The sequence below is a fragment of the Cervus elaphus genome, chromosome 14 (assembly GCF_910594005.1).
Source record: "Cervus elaphus chromosome 14, mCerEla1.1, whole genome shotgun sequence".
Classification (NCBI taxonomy): domain Eukaryota; kingdom Metazoa; phylum Chordata; class Mammalia; order Artiodactyla; family Cervidae; genus Cervus; species Cervus elaphus.
The window spans coordinates 8,315,646-8,333,166 of record NC_057828.1 but is presented as its reverse complement, the minus strand read 5'-3'; the positions used below and the strand labels follow the sequence as shown (position 1 = coordinate 8,333,166).

Genomic DNA, 17,521 nt, shown 5'->3' with positions numbered 1-17,521 from the left:
CTTCCATGACTGTTGTTGCGGTCACTTAAAGAATGAAGTCGTAAGCTTGGGCGAAGAACAGGACCCGTGGTCAAGAGTGTGAAGTGCCCAGAGGACATCACGGGAAGGGACCCTCGTCTGAAATGACGCGGAGCAGAAGGAGGGTATCCTGGTCTCGGCCTTCAGAGCTGGTAGAATTTCTCCATCCAGCTCAAGAGAATGTCCATTTCTCCAAAGGCTTTGGTCACAGCCGCTTCTCTGTCCAACTAAAGGGAAAGGAAAGTTGAAGATCTGCCATGTTAGCCACAAGAATAGGTTTCCTTCTGACCCCTGAACCTGGTACGACTGTAGATCATGGGCTGTGACCCCTTTAGGATGGCCTCTGACAAAGTCACCCACCCATCAGCTGTTCTCCGTGCGTGTTGTCTGCTTTAGAGGCGAGGACAGATGGGTTGGTGAGTGGCCGCAGATAAGGAGCAAGGGGAAAGCATCGTGAGTCCCTGACAAGAGGCATCGGAACCCCTGTGCAGGGTGTATTCCATCCACCTGAGACACTGTGCAGATAAGGAAATTGAGACCTGGGTGGCCTTTCCCTTCTATGTTACTGCTCTTCACCATTTGTTTTTAAACTGGTATATCTCTTCCTCAAAAAATGATCGAAATTGGATTGTTGTGGGGGGAGGGAGCTGGGGATAAAATTGGAATTTTCTTTGTTGTCTTAATTTAGGAAAAGGCAACATAATTCCCATAATTCTTTTTCACAAACTCAACCCTTTGAGCATCCTAGAAAATACTGCAGATGTGTGTTGGGGTTGGGGATTCTCCCTTCTTTCTCCCTCACTTTTGACTCACCAACTGCCCGCCTCAGGTACCCATAAAGCTGTCACTTTGGAATGTCCTTGCTAGTGACATCATCTTGTAGGGAAATAGAATAGCATTTTAACTTGAAAACTGGCAGAAAAATTGGCCATGTCGTTAGCAATGTTTATGGAAATTTTATGGTAACTAACGCAGCCGTAGTATAGCTATGCTCCCGCTAAGTCAGGTGGCTCTGGGGCAAGCTGGGTGGAGTCCCCTACATTGAATTCTACATCAGGTCCCTGAGGCACCCTCAAGCGACAGTTCAGGGTAGTGTTCTTCCAGATGGGCAGCTCTCAGTTCCCGGCCTTGATTACCTGTTTAAATGCTCGGTGGAACAGCAAAAATCGCCTGCGTGCAGTCTCGCGGGTGGAAAGCATCTTTTCCTGCTGGGTAACAGAAAAAGCAAATTGTGCCAAGTGTCAGATAGGAGCAGAGGTGCCTTCTCCCACTCTTTCCTAGTAATGCCAGAGGGACTCCCGAGGCCTAAGAGGGCAGCTCCAAATCTCACATCCCCAAGGCAGCCGATGCTGACCTCCCACCGTGCCGCGGAGACTGCCTCCTTTCATACGGTAGTCTTTCCAGGTACAGGTGATTATCAGCATTTTATAGATAAGAAAACCAAAGCCCAAAGTGATTGACCACTTTTGGGGTTTTAGTTTAGTTTTGTTTTTTGGTCTCCCAATTTCTCTCTCAAAGGCATTTCAAATAAATAAAAGATTAATTGTTTGCAAAAAAAGATTGACCACCTTGCAAATGGACACCCAGTCCAGAGCCTGTGCCCGTGACACCTGCAGCTCCCTGTCATGGAATAAAAGCCAGGGCCAGATAAGGGGACAAGAGTCTTCTGAAAGCACAGCGTCTCCTGTGGACCTCCGTCCCAGCTTTGTTCTACTCACACTGGCTTGCAGTTTTGACAAGATGACAAAGAAGTTGTTGGCCAGAGTAGAGAATGACTTCAGGATCCCGAATTTAACCGCCTTGTCACGGTAGCTTTTGAAGACAGTGTTCACGTAGAACCTCAGCAGGGCGTGGATGAGGTGGCAGCTCTCAGTCTCCTGGGGGGTGGCGGGGTCATTGCCAAGCCCAGGCCTCTGCGCACTCAGACCCCGATGAACCACCCATGTGACGCATGAGGCAAGGTAAGCTCAGAGGAGGCCGGAGTCCTCTAGGAGATGGGGGTCTTAAAGGGCCTCAGACATCTTTGTTTGACCAGAGGACCCACAGGCCTAGAAAGGAAGGGCTCATCCAGGGTCCCACTGCCAGTCAAGTGGCAGGCCCAGGCCTGGCCCCCAGGACCCCCAACTCCCAGGTGGTTAGATTTCTTTCTTCTCCAACCCATGGCCTCTCTAATAGCCCTGGGCAGTGATGGGCCTTGAAAAGCACCACCTCTTGGTTAGCTGAGCTTTGGCAGGGTAAAGATTCAGAAGGAGAAGAAGTAAAGAGAAAGAAAACTAGTGTCCATGAGCACAGGAATTGCACCCTGGGCCCTGAGGTGCCACAGAGGGGAGCTCGGCGTCTCTCAGGGATCAGAGCCCGGTGGTTTGTGCTCACTGCCTAGATGGGTGAGAAGAAAGTGGGGGCATGGAAGAAGCCTAAGCAGATGGCTCTGGACCAGTGAGAGCAGAAGAAAAATCCAGATTGATGGAGACTCTGGCTAAATGGAGACAGATGTTTACAAGCCTCAGTCCCCACCCTCTCCTCAGGTCCTGTATTCACATACCCTGGATACTGAGGAGACCAGCCCAGGTATTCCTCCTCCGGCTCACCACCCAGCCCTGACCTGTGCAGGCTCAGCGTGGGATAGAAGTGAAGTCTTCTATCAACCTCCCCTGGAGCACCCCTCAGCCTCACCCGCAGGAGACCAGCCACCCAGAGGAGACAGCACCCTTCCCCCACGTCTGATTACCGGGATGTTCTGCAGAACCTCTTTCCGCAGCAGCTGGACACTCGTGATGTTATCCTGGGCTTGCTTGGGGAACAGAAAGGACAGATGTCTCCAGTTTGGGGGTCAGTATAGAAGCCAACCTTGCAAATACATGCTGCCTACCCAGACCCGTCATTCTATCCAATCTGTGCGACCTCAGAGGCCACAAGGGGGACCCAGGGAGGGTGCTGAGCTGGCCCCTGGGGTGGAGGTACAAGGTTCCAGCTCCAGAAAATCACGCATCCTGGCCTCCCAGGAGCAGATGGAATCCTAGGCTTTCTTAGAGCTTTGATGGGGGACTTGTTTGATTCCTTTGGTCACTTGAGGCACCAAGAAATACGCCCATTTTGTTTAAGAACCACTAGGAGCAGAATGTTCCATCTTCCAAGGAGGGCAGGGGAGGCTGCATCTCGAGGCTTCCCCTGCAGCCCGCCACTTCTTGGGTTTCCAGCCAAAGAATCCTTGAGAGGAGGAGCTTTAAAACTCCTTTGTCCTACCTCCTCATTGTGCAAATAAGGAAACTGATAGGGTGGGAGTGGGGGGAGGCGGCTGTATGGATTGGTTTCAAGGTCAAGGTCACAGAGGGGTCCTGACCCAGTCCAGCACTCTCCTCTCTCCCCAGACTGCCTTGTCAAGCTCCTTCATTCTGCCTTGCATCTGGATTGTCCTTTAAGGAATACGTTTCACAGGATGCATTAACCGTTCTTTTCCAACTCAGAATTAAACATTCTTTCAATCTTGAATCAAGGCCTCAGCAGGGGGGAACAAACTAGGAGGAGCTGGCAAAGCAGTAGGTGAAAACTCTGGTGGGCCTTACGTAGGCTTGTAGGCTTACGTAACCCTGGGACAGAGATGAAGGTCAAACAGATCAGGTTTCCTTCTTTATTCCTCGTGGGCTGTTTCTTTTCCTATAGACTGGCCACATCTTTCTGAGCCTCAGTTTCCTCAAGTGCAGAAGGAAATGTGGACCCACAATACCTCTGACTTCACTAAGCTCCTAGGTAGGAACATGATTGCTGCTGCTGCTAAGTTGCCTCACTCGTGTCCGACTCTGTGCGACCCCATAGACGGCAGCTCACCAGGCTCTGCCGTCCCTGGGATTCTCCAGGCAAGAACACTGGAGTGGGTTGCCATTTCCTTCTCCAATGCATGAAAGTGAAAAGTGAAAGTGAAGTCGCTCAGTTGTGCCCAACTCCTAGCGACATCATGGACTGTAGCCTCCGTCCATGGGATTTTCCAGGCAAGAGTACTGGAGTGGGGTGCCATTGCCTTCTAGCAAGCTGCAAAGGGCTCCATAATCATCAAATATATTCCTCTACCCAGAATCACCCCACGACACTGCTGGGTCCAGAACAACACTTCACTCACCACGATGTCCTTCACGGCCCAGAAGGCCTGCCACAGTTTCTGGAGAACTACACCTTCTACTCGGCAGGGCCCAAACTGGAATTCTTGTCCCTGGACCCATGGCCCCGGGCTCCAGAGAAGCAGGATCAGACTCAGGCAGGGAAGGGCAGCCACGTGCATGGAAGAGCTCATCTGCAGCAAAGAGGGTCCAGGAGGATCCTACAGGGGGACGGGAGTACCCCTGTGAGGGAGGATCCTGCTAGGGGGAAGGGGTGCCTCTGTGAGGGAGGATCCTGCTGGGGGAAGAGAGCACCCCTGTGAGGGAGCATCCTGCTGGGGGAAGGGAGCACCCCTGTGAGGGAGCACCCTGCTGGGGGGAAGGGGGTGCCTCTGTGAGAGCGGATCCTGCTGGGGGAAGGGAGCACCCCTGTGAGGCAGGTTCCTGCCAGGGGAAGGGAGCACCCCTGTGAGGGAGCATCCTGCCGGGGGAAGGGAGCACCCCTGTGAGGTAAGTTCCTGCTGGGGGAAGGGGAGCACCCCTGTGAGGCAGGCCCTCGGCCCCAGGAGGGGTCCCCCTGGAGTAAGCCTCCTTGGCTCTGCTGCAGCCAGCCTTGGGGACACACAGATGAGAAACCTGAAACCAGGGTGGGTTCCTGGTGTTAGAATAATTCAAGTGTGTGGCCTTGCCAGGGTGCCCTGGGTGGGGCAATGGTTTTTCAGCCCCAAGGGCCTTTCTGCCCCTCAGTCTCACACCCACTGGTCTGGCTGTCTCCGCCACCTGCTCCCTCACCACGCCCCTCCACGTCACACACACACACACACACACACACACACACACAGGCCCTGCCCCACCTTCCCTGCTCCGTTACAGTCCTCTCTAGACAACAGCCCACTAGTCAGAATTTGACCAAGAAAAGTGAAGAAACGGGGAGTTATAATGTGCCCAAGAACACATACAAGGATCCCAAACTCGGCAGAACACGTTTGCCTGTCTGAGTTCTGCCCTCAAGTCACGGGACACACGTGGGAAGGTCTTTCTTCCCTCCCCCAGAGAAGGCCAGTGTCCAGTGTCCAGGCCACTCTCGTCAGTGTCCAGGGAAGCTGCGGGTTTAATCCTGGCCCACAGGGATGGGCGAGCTGGTAGGCACACTCACTCTGCCACCTCAGCTGACCGACTCACTCTTGAGCTAGGAAGTATCTTTTCAGGTGACTAAACAAGAGGAGGAATCAGATTTCCACATGAATCACCTCTAAAGCCTTCCACTGACTGTGTGAAGAGCCGCAAGCTAGAGACAGGGAACCCCCTTGTCTGTCATAAGTGTATGCAGAGATTTCTTCTCCCTGACTCCTTGGCCCTTTGCCTCTCTTCTTCTTTCCTCAGAGCTCGGTCCCTCCCTTTCTTACTCCAGGCCCTGTTCTCACACCTGAGGACGCTCCGTCTTCCACCCCTCAGCTGGGCGGGAAGCCAGGAGAAGGTCTGTCTCCCCAGGACCTGCCAACGTGCGAGCCACAGGAGTGGGCCCGGGGCCAGCACATGTTGTCCCGTCACGCAGCTCTGAGCTCCAGCCTCTCCCTCCGCCACAGGCTCTTCAGCCTCTCTTGCAGATTCACCTGTGGGCCTCATAATCCTCCTGGCCTTCCTCTCCTCCAGCCTAAACTCTTCCTGATGTTAAACCCAAGAGAGCAGCTCCTCCTCATGGCATGTCTCACCCTTTACATAAACACTGACAAAGGTGGCTTCTGTGTCTCCCCAGCCCCTAGGCCCAGTCGGGCAGCAGTCGGTCTAAGGCCTCAAAGCCAAGTACTTGGGAATCTCCCATCACTCACCTCGAGCCCTGGAAGTGATGCTTGAAGGCTTGCGGTTGGTGGCAGCTGGTTCCTGTCATAGAGGAAGAAGTTTCAGCAGGTGCCCATGCACACACACCATGCACCGACCAGGGGTGTGACGGTGGATGGAAGGCTCTTGCTCCAGCCGCGGAAGTTGTTTCCAAAGTAAAGGTGTGCAGGCAAGCCAGGCTTTGTGGAGCTTCATATATACGGGGGCTGCGGGGGAGGGGTGGGGGAGGCAGAGGGAGGTGGAGAAAGGGAAACTGGTCATGCTTTCCCAGAGAATGACGTCACTGCTAGTCAACCTTCACTCTAGACAATGGGGCCATGGGGGAGGCAGCCCCTGGTGCTGTGAGTGCTGGGTCTGAGTTCCAGCTCTGCCATTGGCAGCGAGATGGGGGCAGGTCATCTAGCTACCTCGAACCTCCGTTTCTACATCCAAAAAATTAAAACACGCAAGCAAGCAAACAAAAGCTCTATCCCATCGCCACGGGAGTATCAGTGCCATCAAGAGACCCGTCCTAGCAGGACGCTCAGCCTTCAGGTGTAGGGTGTGGGTGGGAGCAGACTGGAGCAGTGTTTCCAACGCATTTTCCCCAGAATCTGGTCCTGAGGGATGCTTATCTGCAAGACTCTGTGCACTAAGGATTTCACACCCAGTAAATTAGAGAAGGCTGGCACATGCTCGCCCCTCTTGGAAACCTCTAGTGCCCTGTAGGAGTCGGAAGCCTGGTGTGGGCTTAACACTGCTTAACCCAGTCTTTCCCACAGGTGTTAGACCATGACTCTGGGAAACACAGCCTGAGAAACACTGGACTCTGAATGAGGAACTGGCCAACTACTGGCTGAGAAGAAGTTAAGAATGGCTTAGCCTGGTGACTGAAGATAGTTTTTGTATTTTTTAATGATTGAAACAAAATTAAAAGAACATACGTTTTGGGACATATGAATGTGGGTGAATTAAAATTTCAATATCCATAAGTAAATTTTTACTGGGACGCAGTCATGCCCATTTGTTCACATGTGGTTTGCTGCTTCTGTGTTACAAGGATGAGTAGCTGTGACTGAGGCCACGTGGCCCACAAAGTCACAAATATTTACTTTTAACATCTGACCCTTTGCAGAGAGGGCTTGCTGAGCCTTGTTCTGAATTACCTTCTTGCGTGAACATTGTAAGAGTTTCTTTAAACCTGGATCCAGGCAAAGTCATGGGAATAGAAATGTGATGTGAGGGGCAGGATAACTTTCTCTAGGTATCCTTGGAGAAAAAAGAACAGGGGACACTAGGAGGAACTGCTGCTGCTTCTGCTGCTGTTTAATCACTAAATTGTGTCCAACTCTTTGCAGCCCCATGGACTGCAGACCTCCAGGCTCCTCTGTCCATGGGATTCTCCAGGCAAGAATACTGGAGTGGGTAGCCATTTCCTTCTCCAAGGGATCTTCCCCACCCGGGGATCAAATCCATGTCTTCTGCTTGGCAGGTGGATTCTTTACCACTGAGCAGCCCTTTCCAGTCTCTCCAGTCAGCAGACCCTTAATCTCTCTTCTCTCCATCACAGACACAGTGCTGTTTGTTTTCTTTAGTAAATCAAATACGTGCTGCAATCCCCAGCCAACAGGCTGGCCATCTGCCACGGCTATATTAAGGACCATGCTTGAGGCCTTTGCTCCCAGAAGGCTGAGTCTTGTTCTCTAGTCCTAGGCAGGGGCCCACATCACAACCCCCTTTTCCTTTCAGGATCTAGGTCCCTACTAATAATTTCTAACTACCATGAGAAGAAGACGCCAAGAGGCTTTGATGAGACAGAGAAGACAAACTAAGAATATTGGGACAATAGATGAGGGGGAGGGCAAACAGGGCTGGAGAGTCTAGACAGATAAAGCTGGAAGCTGAGAGCAAAAATGAGCCCAAGGGCATCTGCGATCCTAGACAACTGTCTATGGATCCGCAGGAGAGCAGGAGGGATGTGGTGTCAGCAGGACAGGCTGGGACAGAGGCATGAGGTCATGCAGACAGCTAGGCAGGCTCCCAAATAGCCACCTGGGGTCATGAGCAGCTCTTCCTGTCTAAGGGAGGAGTAACGTAACACAGAGATCCCAGGCAAACACGTGCCTGAGTCTCAGGCTTGGCTGAGCTTATCCCTGGGAGGGCATGATTCCCCAGGGAGGGCGGGCATGGAGGGAACTCAAGGACCTTGGCCCCAGGTCAACTGAGATCGCTGTTAGGACTTCACGCCTTGTCTGCAGGCAGACCTGGGTCCAAAACATCATGAGCCCAGGAGCCCTCTGAGTTTCAGTTTCCTCACCTGTAAAAGCGAATCCCCACAGGCCCCAAGGACAGTGACATAAAGTCTTGCTGCTCAAATGTGGTCTGTGCTCCAACAGAACAGCAATATCTAGGAGTTCATTAGAAATGCAAGATCTCGGACCCTTCCCCCAAAACTACTGAACTGGAAAGTGCACTTTAAAAACTCCCAAGATGATTCTTAAGTATGTTAAAATTTGAGAAGCGTTTACATAAAACACAGGAAGTATCTGGTATCTTCCACGTGGTAAATGCTTAACAAATGGGAGCTACAAGTGAAGCAGAAGGAATTAGAGCGATGGTTCTCCACGGGGCAATTTTGACCCCGGGGAATAGCTGACAATGTCTTGAGACATTTCAGGTTGTCATAACGGGGAATGGGGGGTGGGGAGTGGGGTGCTACTCACAGGTAGTGGCATGGCCAAGGGACGCTGCTAAACACCCTACAGTGTATGGGACGGCCCCTCCCCACCAAGAACCAGCTGACAGCCCCCCTAAAGTGCTGAGGCCCAGAAATCCGGACTAGGGGACAGCAGTGTCTGCAGGGGAAAGAGCTGACATAGACATAGAGACACGTCAGAAGCATACCCTTCGGGGGAGAAGGATTGTGGTGAGAGAAGCAGTGGACTGTTGAGACGATCAGGAGAGAGGAAGGAAAATAAGGTGGCAGCTCGGCAGATGGGGCCCAAAGGCCCCGGGTGGGAGCAGCGGGCGAGGCCCGGCACACTGGCTCACCGCCATCCCCCCACCCCCGCCCCCCACTCCCAGGGAAGCTCCACGTCTCAGACTTGGAGAAACTGGAGAAAGTGGGGCTGGTCTCTTAGTCCAGATCCGTGGGTTTTCATCCCAACTCCATGCTAGGTGAGACGAAGATCAGAAGCTCTTCTAATATCTCTCATCTCCTTGCTCTCTGGAAACTTGGAAATTTTCCTTCACAATAATACTGGGTGGGAGAAAAGGTCCTCTGTGGATAAACTTTGATTTACATGGCCACTTTCCCCCTAAATACCCTTTATTAGATTGAGGGTGTTTATTCTCTGACTCTCAGGCCACTCCTGTCATATATGTATGTATGCTTGTCGTGTATGTCATAGCATGTCTGCAGTCTGAGTTTTCCATTTGAGAATAACTCTACTCCCCACGCCCCCAACATCCCCTACACATTCTCCTAAACCTACAGAAAGAGGAAAGGGCTGAACCAGGTGGAGAAGGGTCCCTTCTCCACTCCCGGGTGAGGCAGTAAAGATCTCACTCTAAACCTGAATATCCCCCCTTGTGACTGATAGAAATGCCCTGCAGGAAAGAAGTGATGAGAATATGAAATAGGGTTTCCTGAGCACCAGAGATAAAGGAAAGTTACATCACCATTTTTCTTCCAGTGAACTGATTTAATCTCCACTCTAAAATAGATTGCTATCTCGCTATTTGGCTGGGAACACGTGCACTGACAGATGTGAGATTTCTGGGCTTTTGTCAGTTTTTCTCCCTGTTTCAGCTGCTGTCCTTCTAGGAGTGGAGATGAGAGGTGGGTGTCCACTGGTTGGCCCCCTAGACTGGCACTTTGCCATTCAATCTTGTCCTCTATCACTGGTATAATAACTAATTTATTATTACAGGGATTTCAAAGGATAGGAGTGAAAACAAATACACATCAGTCTTACAACTCTACAGCATGCTCAGATGTACAAAATACCTCTAAGTGAATCTCTCATTTGCTATTCACTATAACAAAAATAGTAGAAGGGGGACAGATATTGTTAACTGTTCTTGGCAGATTAGAAAACTGAGATTTAGAAAGGTCAAATAATTTTCCCTACATCACATAAATAAATGACCAAATCATAACTAGAGTACAGGTCTTCTGGCTCTCAGTCAGTATTCTTTCTTCTGTTCCACCCTTCATCAACTTCTCAATCTTGCATGTATTCACACAATTACTGAATAAGCACTTCATAAGCACCTACTGAGTGTCAGAAAAGGCTATACAAAAATGAATGACTATGATAACGTTTACGTAAATGTCCACAAAAGACAAGTTATGGAGACAGAAAATAGAGTACTGGCTGCCTAGGGCTTGGAGTTGGGAATTTGGTGGATGGAAGGAATTGGGAGTGACTAAAGATGAATACAAAGTTTCCTTGGGGAGTAAAGAAAATATTCTAAAATTAGATTAGAGTGATGCACTCTGTGAGTATACTAAAACCCATTGAACTGTACACTTTAAGCAGTGAACTCTGTGATGTGTGAATTATATCTCAATAAAGCTGTTTTAAAAAAAATTAAGACTCAGTTATTGTTCTCAGTTCTAATGAGTCAACAGAGTGAATACACTTGCAAACAGATAAATTGCAACACTAAGTCATGGGAATGTGTTGACACCAGTAACAGAAGGATGCTGTCAACAAAAACATCAAGGTGAGGTCTTGGTAAGATGTATCTTGGGTGTTGCTGGAAGGGTTGAGAAGCTTCCTAGTGGAGGTGACATTTGATCTGAGACTTGAAGCCTGAGTAGAAATTTGCCAGCAAAAATAAAGGAGGATGTCTTCTGGAGACCTCTGTGACCTCCACTAATTCTGTGGCCATACAACTGCTACAGGGAACCAAGGAGAAGAAGGTTCTAGAAGTTGCTGGAAGAACAAGGATCCTTGATTGCCGTTTTGCTTGATGATTAATGGAAATCCATGGGCAAGAGCAATTTAAATATAGTTGTAGGATATGTAAGGGAACCTAAGGTGCTACTGAGCCCCAAGAGCTGTAGACAGGAAGGGAGAAGTTGGGTGAAGGACTTGGGTTTCAGTTTTCCAAGCAAAGGCTTTATTTTAGCCAATCACAAGAAAGAGAACCATAAGAGACATCCAACTCTAAAAACTGCAATTGAGTCCCAGAAGTCAGCTTCCTGTACCTTCTCACAGCCTGCAGAGCACCAAATTTGAGTCTCAAGGGCACGAATGTCTTAAATAAACATATGGCAGTAAACAGGGTTGAAGAAAATGATAGTTACAGAGTCTCCTGAGTAGATTCAGGTTAAGAAATGTGGTCCATTACCCCTGTGTCACCGTGTCTCTCATTATCCAAAGCTGCTTTTTCTAACAGATACATATTTTGGAGGGTAAGGAAGGAAGGCAAGTAAGGAGAGAGGGACTGAGGGGAGGGGGAAGGGAAGAAGGAAGGAGAAAAAAAAGAAAGTGAAAGGAGGAGAAGGAGGAAGAGAGGGAAAAGATTTCGGTTGAAATGAGATATATTTCATACTCAGCAGTTTATCAGCATCAATATTCCTGAAATAGCTCCCCTGCCTTCCTCCTATTCAAATTCATTCTCTGGACGTACAAGGAGCTTTTTAGAGTCCTCAACAGCAGCGATCACCCCACTCCTGTGCTCATCTCTGATGGCACTGATGTGACCCCTCCCTGTGCCCTGGTGGGCTTGCCCACCAGGCTGTGAACTCCCTGGGCACCAGCACTGACTTTCCTTTGTCTCAGAAGGGCCCTCAGAGCCTGGCACATGGTGGGTGCTCCGTAAGCGTTTGTCGACTAAGTGCATTTCATAAGACTGATCCCCAAACCTAACTGCTTACAGGACCCAGTAGCCTCCCAGACTGTGTAGACAGAAAGTGAAAGTCAAAGTCACTCAGTCCTGTCAACTCTGCAACCCCATGGACTATAGAGTCCAGGGAATTCTCCAGGCCAGAATACTGGAGTGGGTAGCCGTTCCCTTCTCCAAGGGATCGTCCCAACCCAGGGACTGAACCCAGGTCTCCCACATTGCAGGTGGATTCTTTACCAGCTGAGCCACAAGGGAAGCCCAGTACATAAAGTCTTTGCCAAATGTTCACCAATTTGTTCAGGCAACAATCTCTGGGTCATGAGACACTGCTTTGCGTCCCATGGCCTGATTAAATATCTGGGCCAGCTTTGCATGTGCCCTTAGTATGAGAGTAAAGACTCGTGAAATGATACTATAACCACTCATCTGGTTGTAGAATCCCAGGGAAACAGAATCTGTGCTTAGGTCAGCACAAGAGAGAGTCCTGGGTCTGCGAATAAGAAACCCAATCCCATCCTAGAGCTTCCAAACTGCTGCCTTAAATATGCTTTCTCTGTGCCACCTGTCCCATTCTGCCAAAGGGGGAAATGGTTCCTATTTCATCTATCTTACAGACTCTCTCCCAGTCTCATCCCTCTTTAAACAGAATGCCCACTGCTTCATAAGATCCTTCTAAATGCACAACTCTGATCATACTACTCCTTAACCTTTAAAATTATCCTTGACTTCTCCCAGTCCATTGCTCTTTTTTCCATTTCTGTATTCATCAGTGCCTAGCACAAAGCCTTCAACATTTTAGTTTGTTCTTGACTCAATTCTTAATTTCAAAACCAAGTAATGGAATACATTTAAGGGGGAAGATAAATCAAATTGATTTTTATACTCCTCAACTGATGCTATTCTATGCATAAGAGTCCATGTAAAAGAATACCATTCAACTGCTAAATGTAATTTGTCTTTACATCCCTTAAAAAAAAAACCCTTTTATAACAGTTCAGACTTAAAAACAAAGTTACAGATGACATATGCAGTATGGTCCCATTTTTGTAAAAAAAATAATAATAATAAAATGAGCATATGTACGTGTTGAAAAATCTAGAAATATAAATACCAAAATGTTAACAGGATTACATTTGAGTAGTGAGATGATGGGTATTTTCCTTTTCTAGAGCTTATCTATATTTTCAAAGGTTATACAAGTCTAATTCAAATGTAAGTTTTTTAAAAGTTATTTAAAATTTAAATAAATCACAAGTTTCACCATCGCCCACAGAAAATCACTGAAATTCCCAGCATGGAAGCGCCCTTTCTCTGACATCTGGCTACTCACCTTCCCAACTGTATCTCTTCCCACACCTCTGCTCACCATGCTCCAGCCAAACTGGACTGCTCACCTCCATTTTCTGCCTCTGCCCCACTGTTCATGGAATTTGGGATGTCCTTATCATGTGCCAAACTAGTGCCAAACCAACAATCTATTGCTTCAACATAAAAAGATGCAGTGATACGTCATTGACTGTCAAAGACAAATTGCAAATATATGTATACATGTGTTTACATACGTGCATATACATGCTATAAAAAGTGTGTGCACACACACACACACACACACGCATGTCCTGCTAAAGATATTTATTTTGAAGCAGTACAACTGCAGGCTGGATAGATTTTTATTTTCATCTTTAAAGGATTTTGTATAATTGATGTAAAAAGAACTCAACAAACTACCATTTGAGAGAGAGAGATTTGAATTAAAATTTTACCTGTCTTTCAAGGTGTCCTTCTTGAAGCTATTCTAAAAGCTGCAAGGAATTTTTGCCACCCTTGAACACCACAGGGATTTGAATTTCTTTTTTGGCACTGAATCTCATCTTTCCCCTTCCCTTGTCCCTATCTGTCTCCCCCCCGCCCCCCCGCCGCCCTTCCCTCCTTCCTCTCCCTCTCCCCTTCTGTATACCCACCCCCAACTTTCTCAATCTAGGACCTTGAGGGGACAAAGGAACAGATATGTTCTCCTCCTCATGCTGCCCAGCACAGCAGAGTATGTTATTGAAAAAAATAAGCAAGTAGTGAGTAAGGTGCTTGATAGGAAAAGTATTCAGAATGATATGGAGTCTGAATTTTGGTGGGTTAATCTCATCACAAGAATAGAGAATTGGAAAAAGGTAAAAGGAGTAAAAGACACTTACTCCTTGGAAGAAAAGTTATGACCAGCCTAGACAGCATATTAAAAAGCAGAGACATTACTTTGCCAACAAAGGTCTGTCTAGTCAAAGCTATGGTTTTTCCAGTAGTCATGTATGGATGTAAGAGTTGGATTATAAAGAAAGCTGAGCACCGAAGAACTGATGCTTTTGAACTGTGATGTTGGAGAAGACTCTGGAGAGTCCCTTGGACTGCAAGGAGATCCAACCAGTCCATCCTAAAGGAAATCAGTCCTGAATATTCATTGGAAGGATTGATACTGAAGCTGAAACTCCAATACTTTGGCCACCTGATGGGAAGAACTAACTCATTGGAAAAGACCCTGATGCTGGGAAAGATTGAAGGTGGGAGGAGAAGGGGATGACAGAGGATGAGATGGTTGGATGGCATCACCGACTCAATGGAGATGAGTTTGAGTAAGCTCCAGGAGTTGGTGATGGACAGGGAAGCCTGGCATGCTACAGTCCATGGGGTTGCAAAGAGTCAGACACAACTGAGTGACTGAACTGAACTGAGCTGATTCTAGGTGGGATAACCACTGGGATGTATGGGAGACATTGCAGTTACAGCTTCCCTCTTCTTAGAAGACAGAAAAATTGCACTTCTCTGCCCCGTGGAAGCTTGGCATGGCCATTGGACTATTTTGACCAGTGAAATATAAGTGAAAGAATCAAGTGTCTTTTCAGGTGGAAGCATTTAAAACACAGGGCATAGTTCTCCATGCGCGCTCCTACCTTGCTCGAGTCGGGATGGCAGCGTTATGGGATGGAAGTGTTTCCTCCACCTGGGCCCCTGTGTAGCCATGATGAGCAGATGGCCACGCTAATACGTATCAGACATGTACTATAAGTGAGAAATAATTTTTGTCATAACAAGCCACTGAGAAAGACTAAGGTATTGTCTGCTGCTGCAGCATAATGTAGCCTCACCTAATATAGAAGGAATGTAGAGGGGAGAGGGATTTAAACACATTTCAAATCCCTTTCCGCCCTCAGAAAATGAATGTAGACTCTGCTTTGGCAAAACTGCTATTCTACATGCTATTTAGACAACTCATTATAAGTCACAGAGAGTCTCAAAATTCTTCTTTGTTGGAAAGTACTGCTTTCTCCTTGCACACAATGTAAACTATGCATTCAGCAGGATGAGGTCATGTTACGGCATGAGGCTGACCACTTTGGGATCCAGGAATTGGCGGCCCAGTCATTCAAGAGTCACAGAAGGGACTGCAGCTCTGGAATGGAGCAGGGCGGAAGTCTGAGAGAGAGAGCCCTGTGCCCTGGGCAGGGGTGATAGAGGGACTCTGCTATTCAAAGGTGCCAGTAAAAAGCTTTGAACAAGCTCACACACACACACCACATACTCACTTACTACATAGATTTTAAAACTGGCAAAGAAAGGCAGGCAAAGGCCCAGCAGGTCTAAACTTGTCCCAGAATGTGAGAAAGTAGAGATCATGTCCCCGGAAAGCCTTAGGGTTTTCAGTACATAGGGTACTGGAAATGCACAATGACTTAGGCTCTTAAACCGAAATAAATTGGTTTTTGGTTCCTCATCTCCTTTGTCCAGAGGTAAAGGGTCAAACCCGGGGAATCATCCAAAGTGGTGAAGAGTAGAAGCTGCTTCCAGCAACAGTGAGTGGGGCTCTCTCCATCAGACTCTGACTTTAACTTCCAAAGTGTGTCCTCTCGGAAAACACACTACTCATGAAATGAAGGACAAATTCACTAGCTCCCTCTGTAGCCTAATCTCTGCCTTGAAAAGTCACCACCTGTCTTCCCAGACCAGAGACAGCTCCACAAGAGAGTAGAACTAATGGATCTAATCCCTTAATTCTGATTGAGTGAATTCTGCCTTCCCACAATAAAATAAGAATAAACATAACCTGGAATATCAGAATCTGAATGTCTACGTTTCATTAACCTGGGGAAAAAAATTAGAAATTAAAAATCTCAAAGTGTGTGGTCCCCAGTGCTGATACAAAGCTAGCTGGCTCTTGCAGAGCTCCTCTCCCTAGTGTAGTTTGAGAAGTTCTGAAGGGATGTGTCTCATAGCTTTGTCCATGAAACGTCCATGCCATCAGGGCTGGCTGAACCAATGACAGCAAGCTCCAAGTGCTGCCCCAGGGACAGTGATAATGGGACTTTCCTCACCAGGTTTTCAGTGCCAATTCACTCCAGTCAAAAAACATTTCAAGGTCACATTCACCCCAAAAAGGCGTTTGAGTCCAAAGTATTACAGAGTTCAGTGGAGCAACTTTTCCAGTTTATACCCAGAGACTTTCTTGGCTCTAGGATGCCCACATACCTCAAGAGTGGTTAATTGGGCAGCTTTGGTATCATGGGGCTGGAATTCATCATTTCTTAGGGGTGGGAGAGGGGCTGGTAATGGTTAGGTCTCAGCACTAGTTCAATAAGACAGCCTATGGCATAATACTTTACTAAATGCTTCCACAATTTGATATTCACCAAAGCCCTGTGAAATAAAGCATACATCATTATCTCCATTTTAACAACTAGGAAACCAAGGCAAAGAGGAAAACTACACTAAACAGTGACTTGCCTAAGCTCATAGAGCTAGAAGATGGAACTACCTAGACTCAACCCCCAGGTCTCTGACTCCAAGCCGGGTGTACCAGCGACAGTGCTGTGACTAGAAAGCATGCCACTGTGAAGTCACACTTTCTGTGGACCCCGGCTCTGAGAATTAGTAGCTGTGCGATCATGGGTGAGTTACTTGATTCTTATATGCTTCAGTTCCCTCATCAATAGAGTAAGAATAATAATACAAGTCATCTCATAGGTATTTGTGAGGATTAAATGAGAAAAATACATGCAAAGCACATAGAAGTCAGCCTGATACATCAGGAAGCAAGAGAAAGAGTTAACTATTATGAAAGCATTACTACTATTATTTTTATATATAACCATGACACATCATGCTTTTTATTATTGAAGAGAGCCTGATATGGCTACAATCAATTTTTACCCTGTAACTATAACAACTTCTGTTTAGGAAAAATCTTTCAAGCGCTCATAAGAGTACCCGATATGGAAACAGTAGAATATACCACAATATACTACAACCAATCCCCAGTTTTTATCAGTCTGTTTAGGGAATATGTGAAGTTGTTCTGAAATGATGGTAGAAGGACGGAAGGAATAGATGAAGGGGATTATGAGGTACAAACTTCCAACTGTAAAATATTACTAAGTCATGGGGATGTCATGCACAGAAGAGAGACTATAATCACCAATATTGTAATAACTTCATACGGTGACAGAATGTAACCAGGCTTATCGTGGGCATCATTTTGTGATGTGTATAAAATCTGAATCACTGTGTCTTACACCTGAACCTATTATAATAGTGTGTCTCAGTTATACTTCAATAAAAAGGAAAAAAATTTAAAAACTTAAAAAAACAAAAGTCCAGCCCCAAGAGAAGTCACGTGAGAATATGATACGAAAGCTTCAGGACCAGAATTCATTGAGTGGGCTCTTTTTTGATTGACAGTGTAATGAAAGTAA

At 47.4% G+C, this 17,521-nt stretch overlaps 1 protein-coding gene across 1 annotated transcript; it reads right to left on the bottom strand.

The window, feature by feature from the left end:
* Positions 1–69: 69 nt before the first annotated feature.
* Positions 70–4,291, bottom strand: IL24 (interleukin 24). Its single transcript, XM_043924219.1, has 5 exons — positions 4,133–4,291; positions 2,747–2,809; positions 1,737–1,895; positions 1,155–1,226; positions 70–245 (listed from the first exon to the last, which is right to left on the bottom strand). Exons 1-5 carry the CDS (start codon positions 4,289–4,291, stop codon positions 162–164), a joined length of 537 nt encoding a protein of 178 aa, XP_043780154.1. The 3' UTR covers positions 70–161.
* Between the last annotated feature and the right edge of the window lie 13,230 nt (positions 4,292–17,521).

Excerpts from the sequence above, each read along its gene's own strand:
- IL24 (XM_043924219.1), bottom strand. The coding sequence starts at position 4,291 with ATGCACGTGGCTGCCCTTCCCTGCCTGAGTCTGATCCTGCTTCTCTGG. Across the intron at positions 1,896-2,746 it reads AGGTTCTGCAGAACATCCCG|GAGACTGAGAGCTGCCACCT; the intron begins GTAATCAGACGT and ends GCCACCCCCCAG. Across the intron at positions 246-1,154 it reads TCCACCGAGCATTTAAACAG|TTGGACAGAGAAGCGGCTGT; the intron begins GTAATCAAGGCC and ends CTTTCCCTTTAG.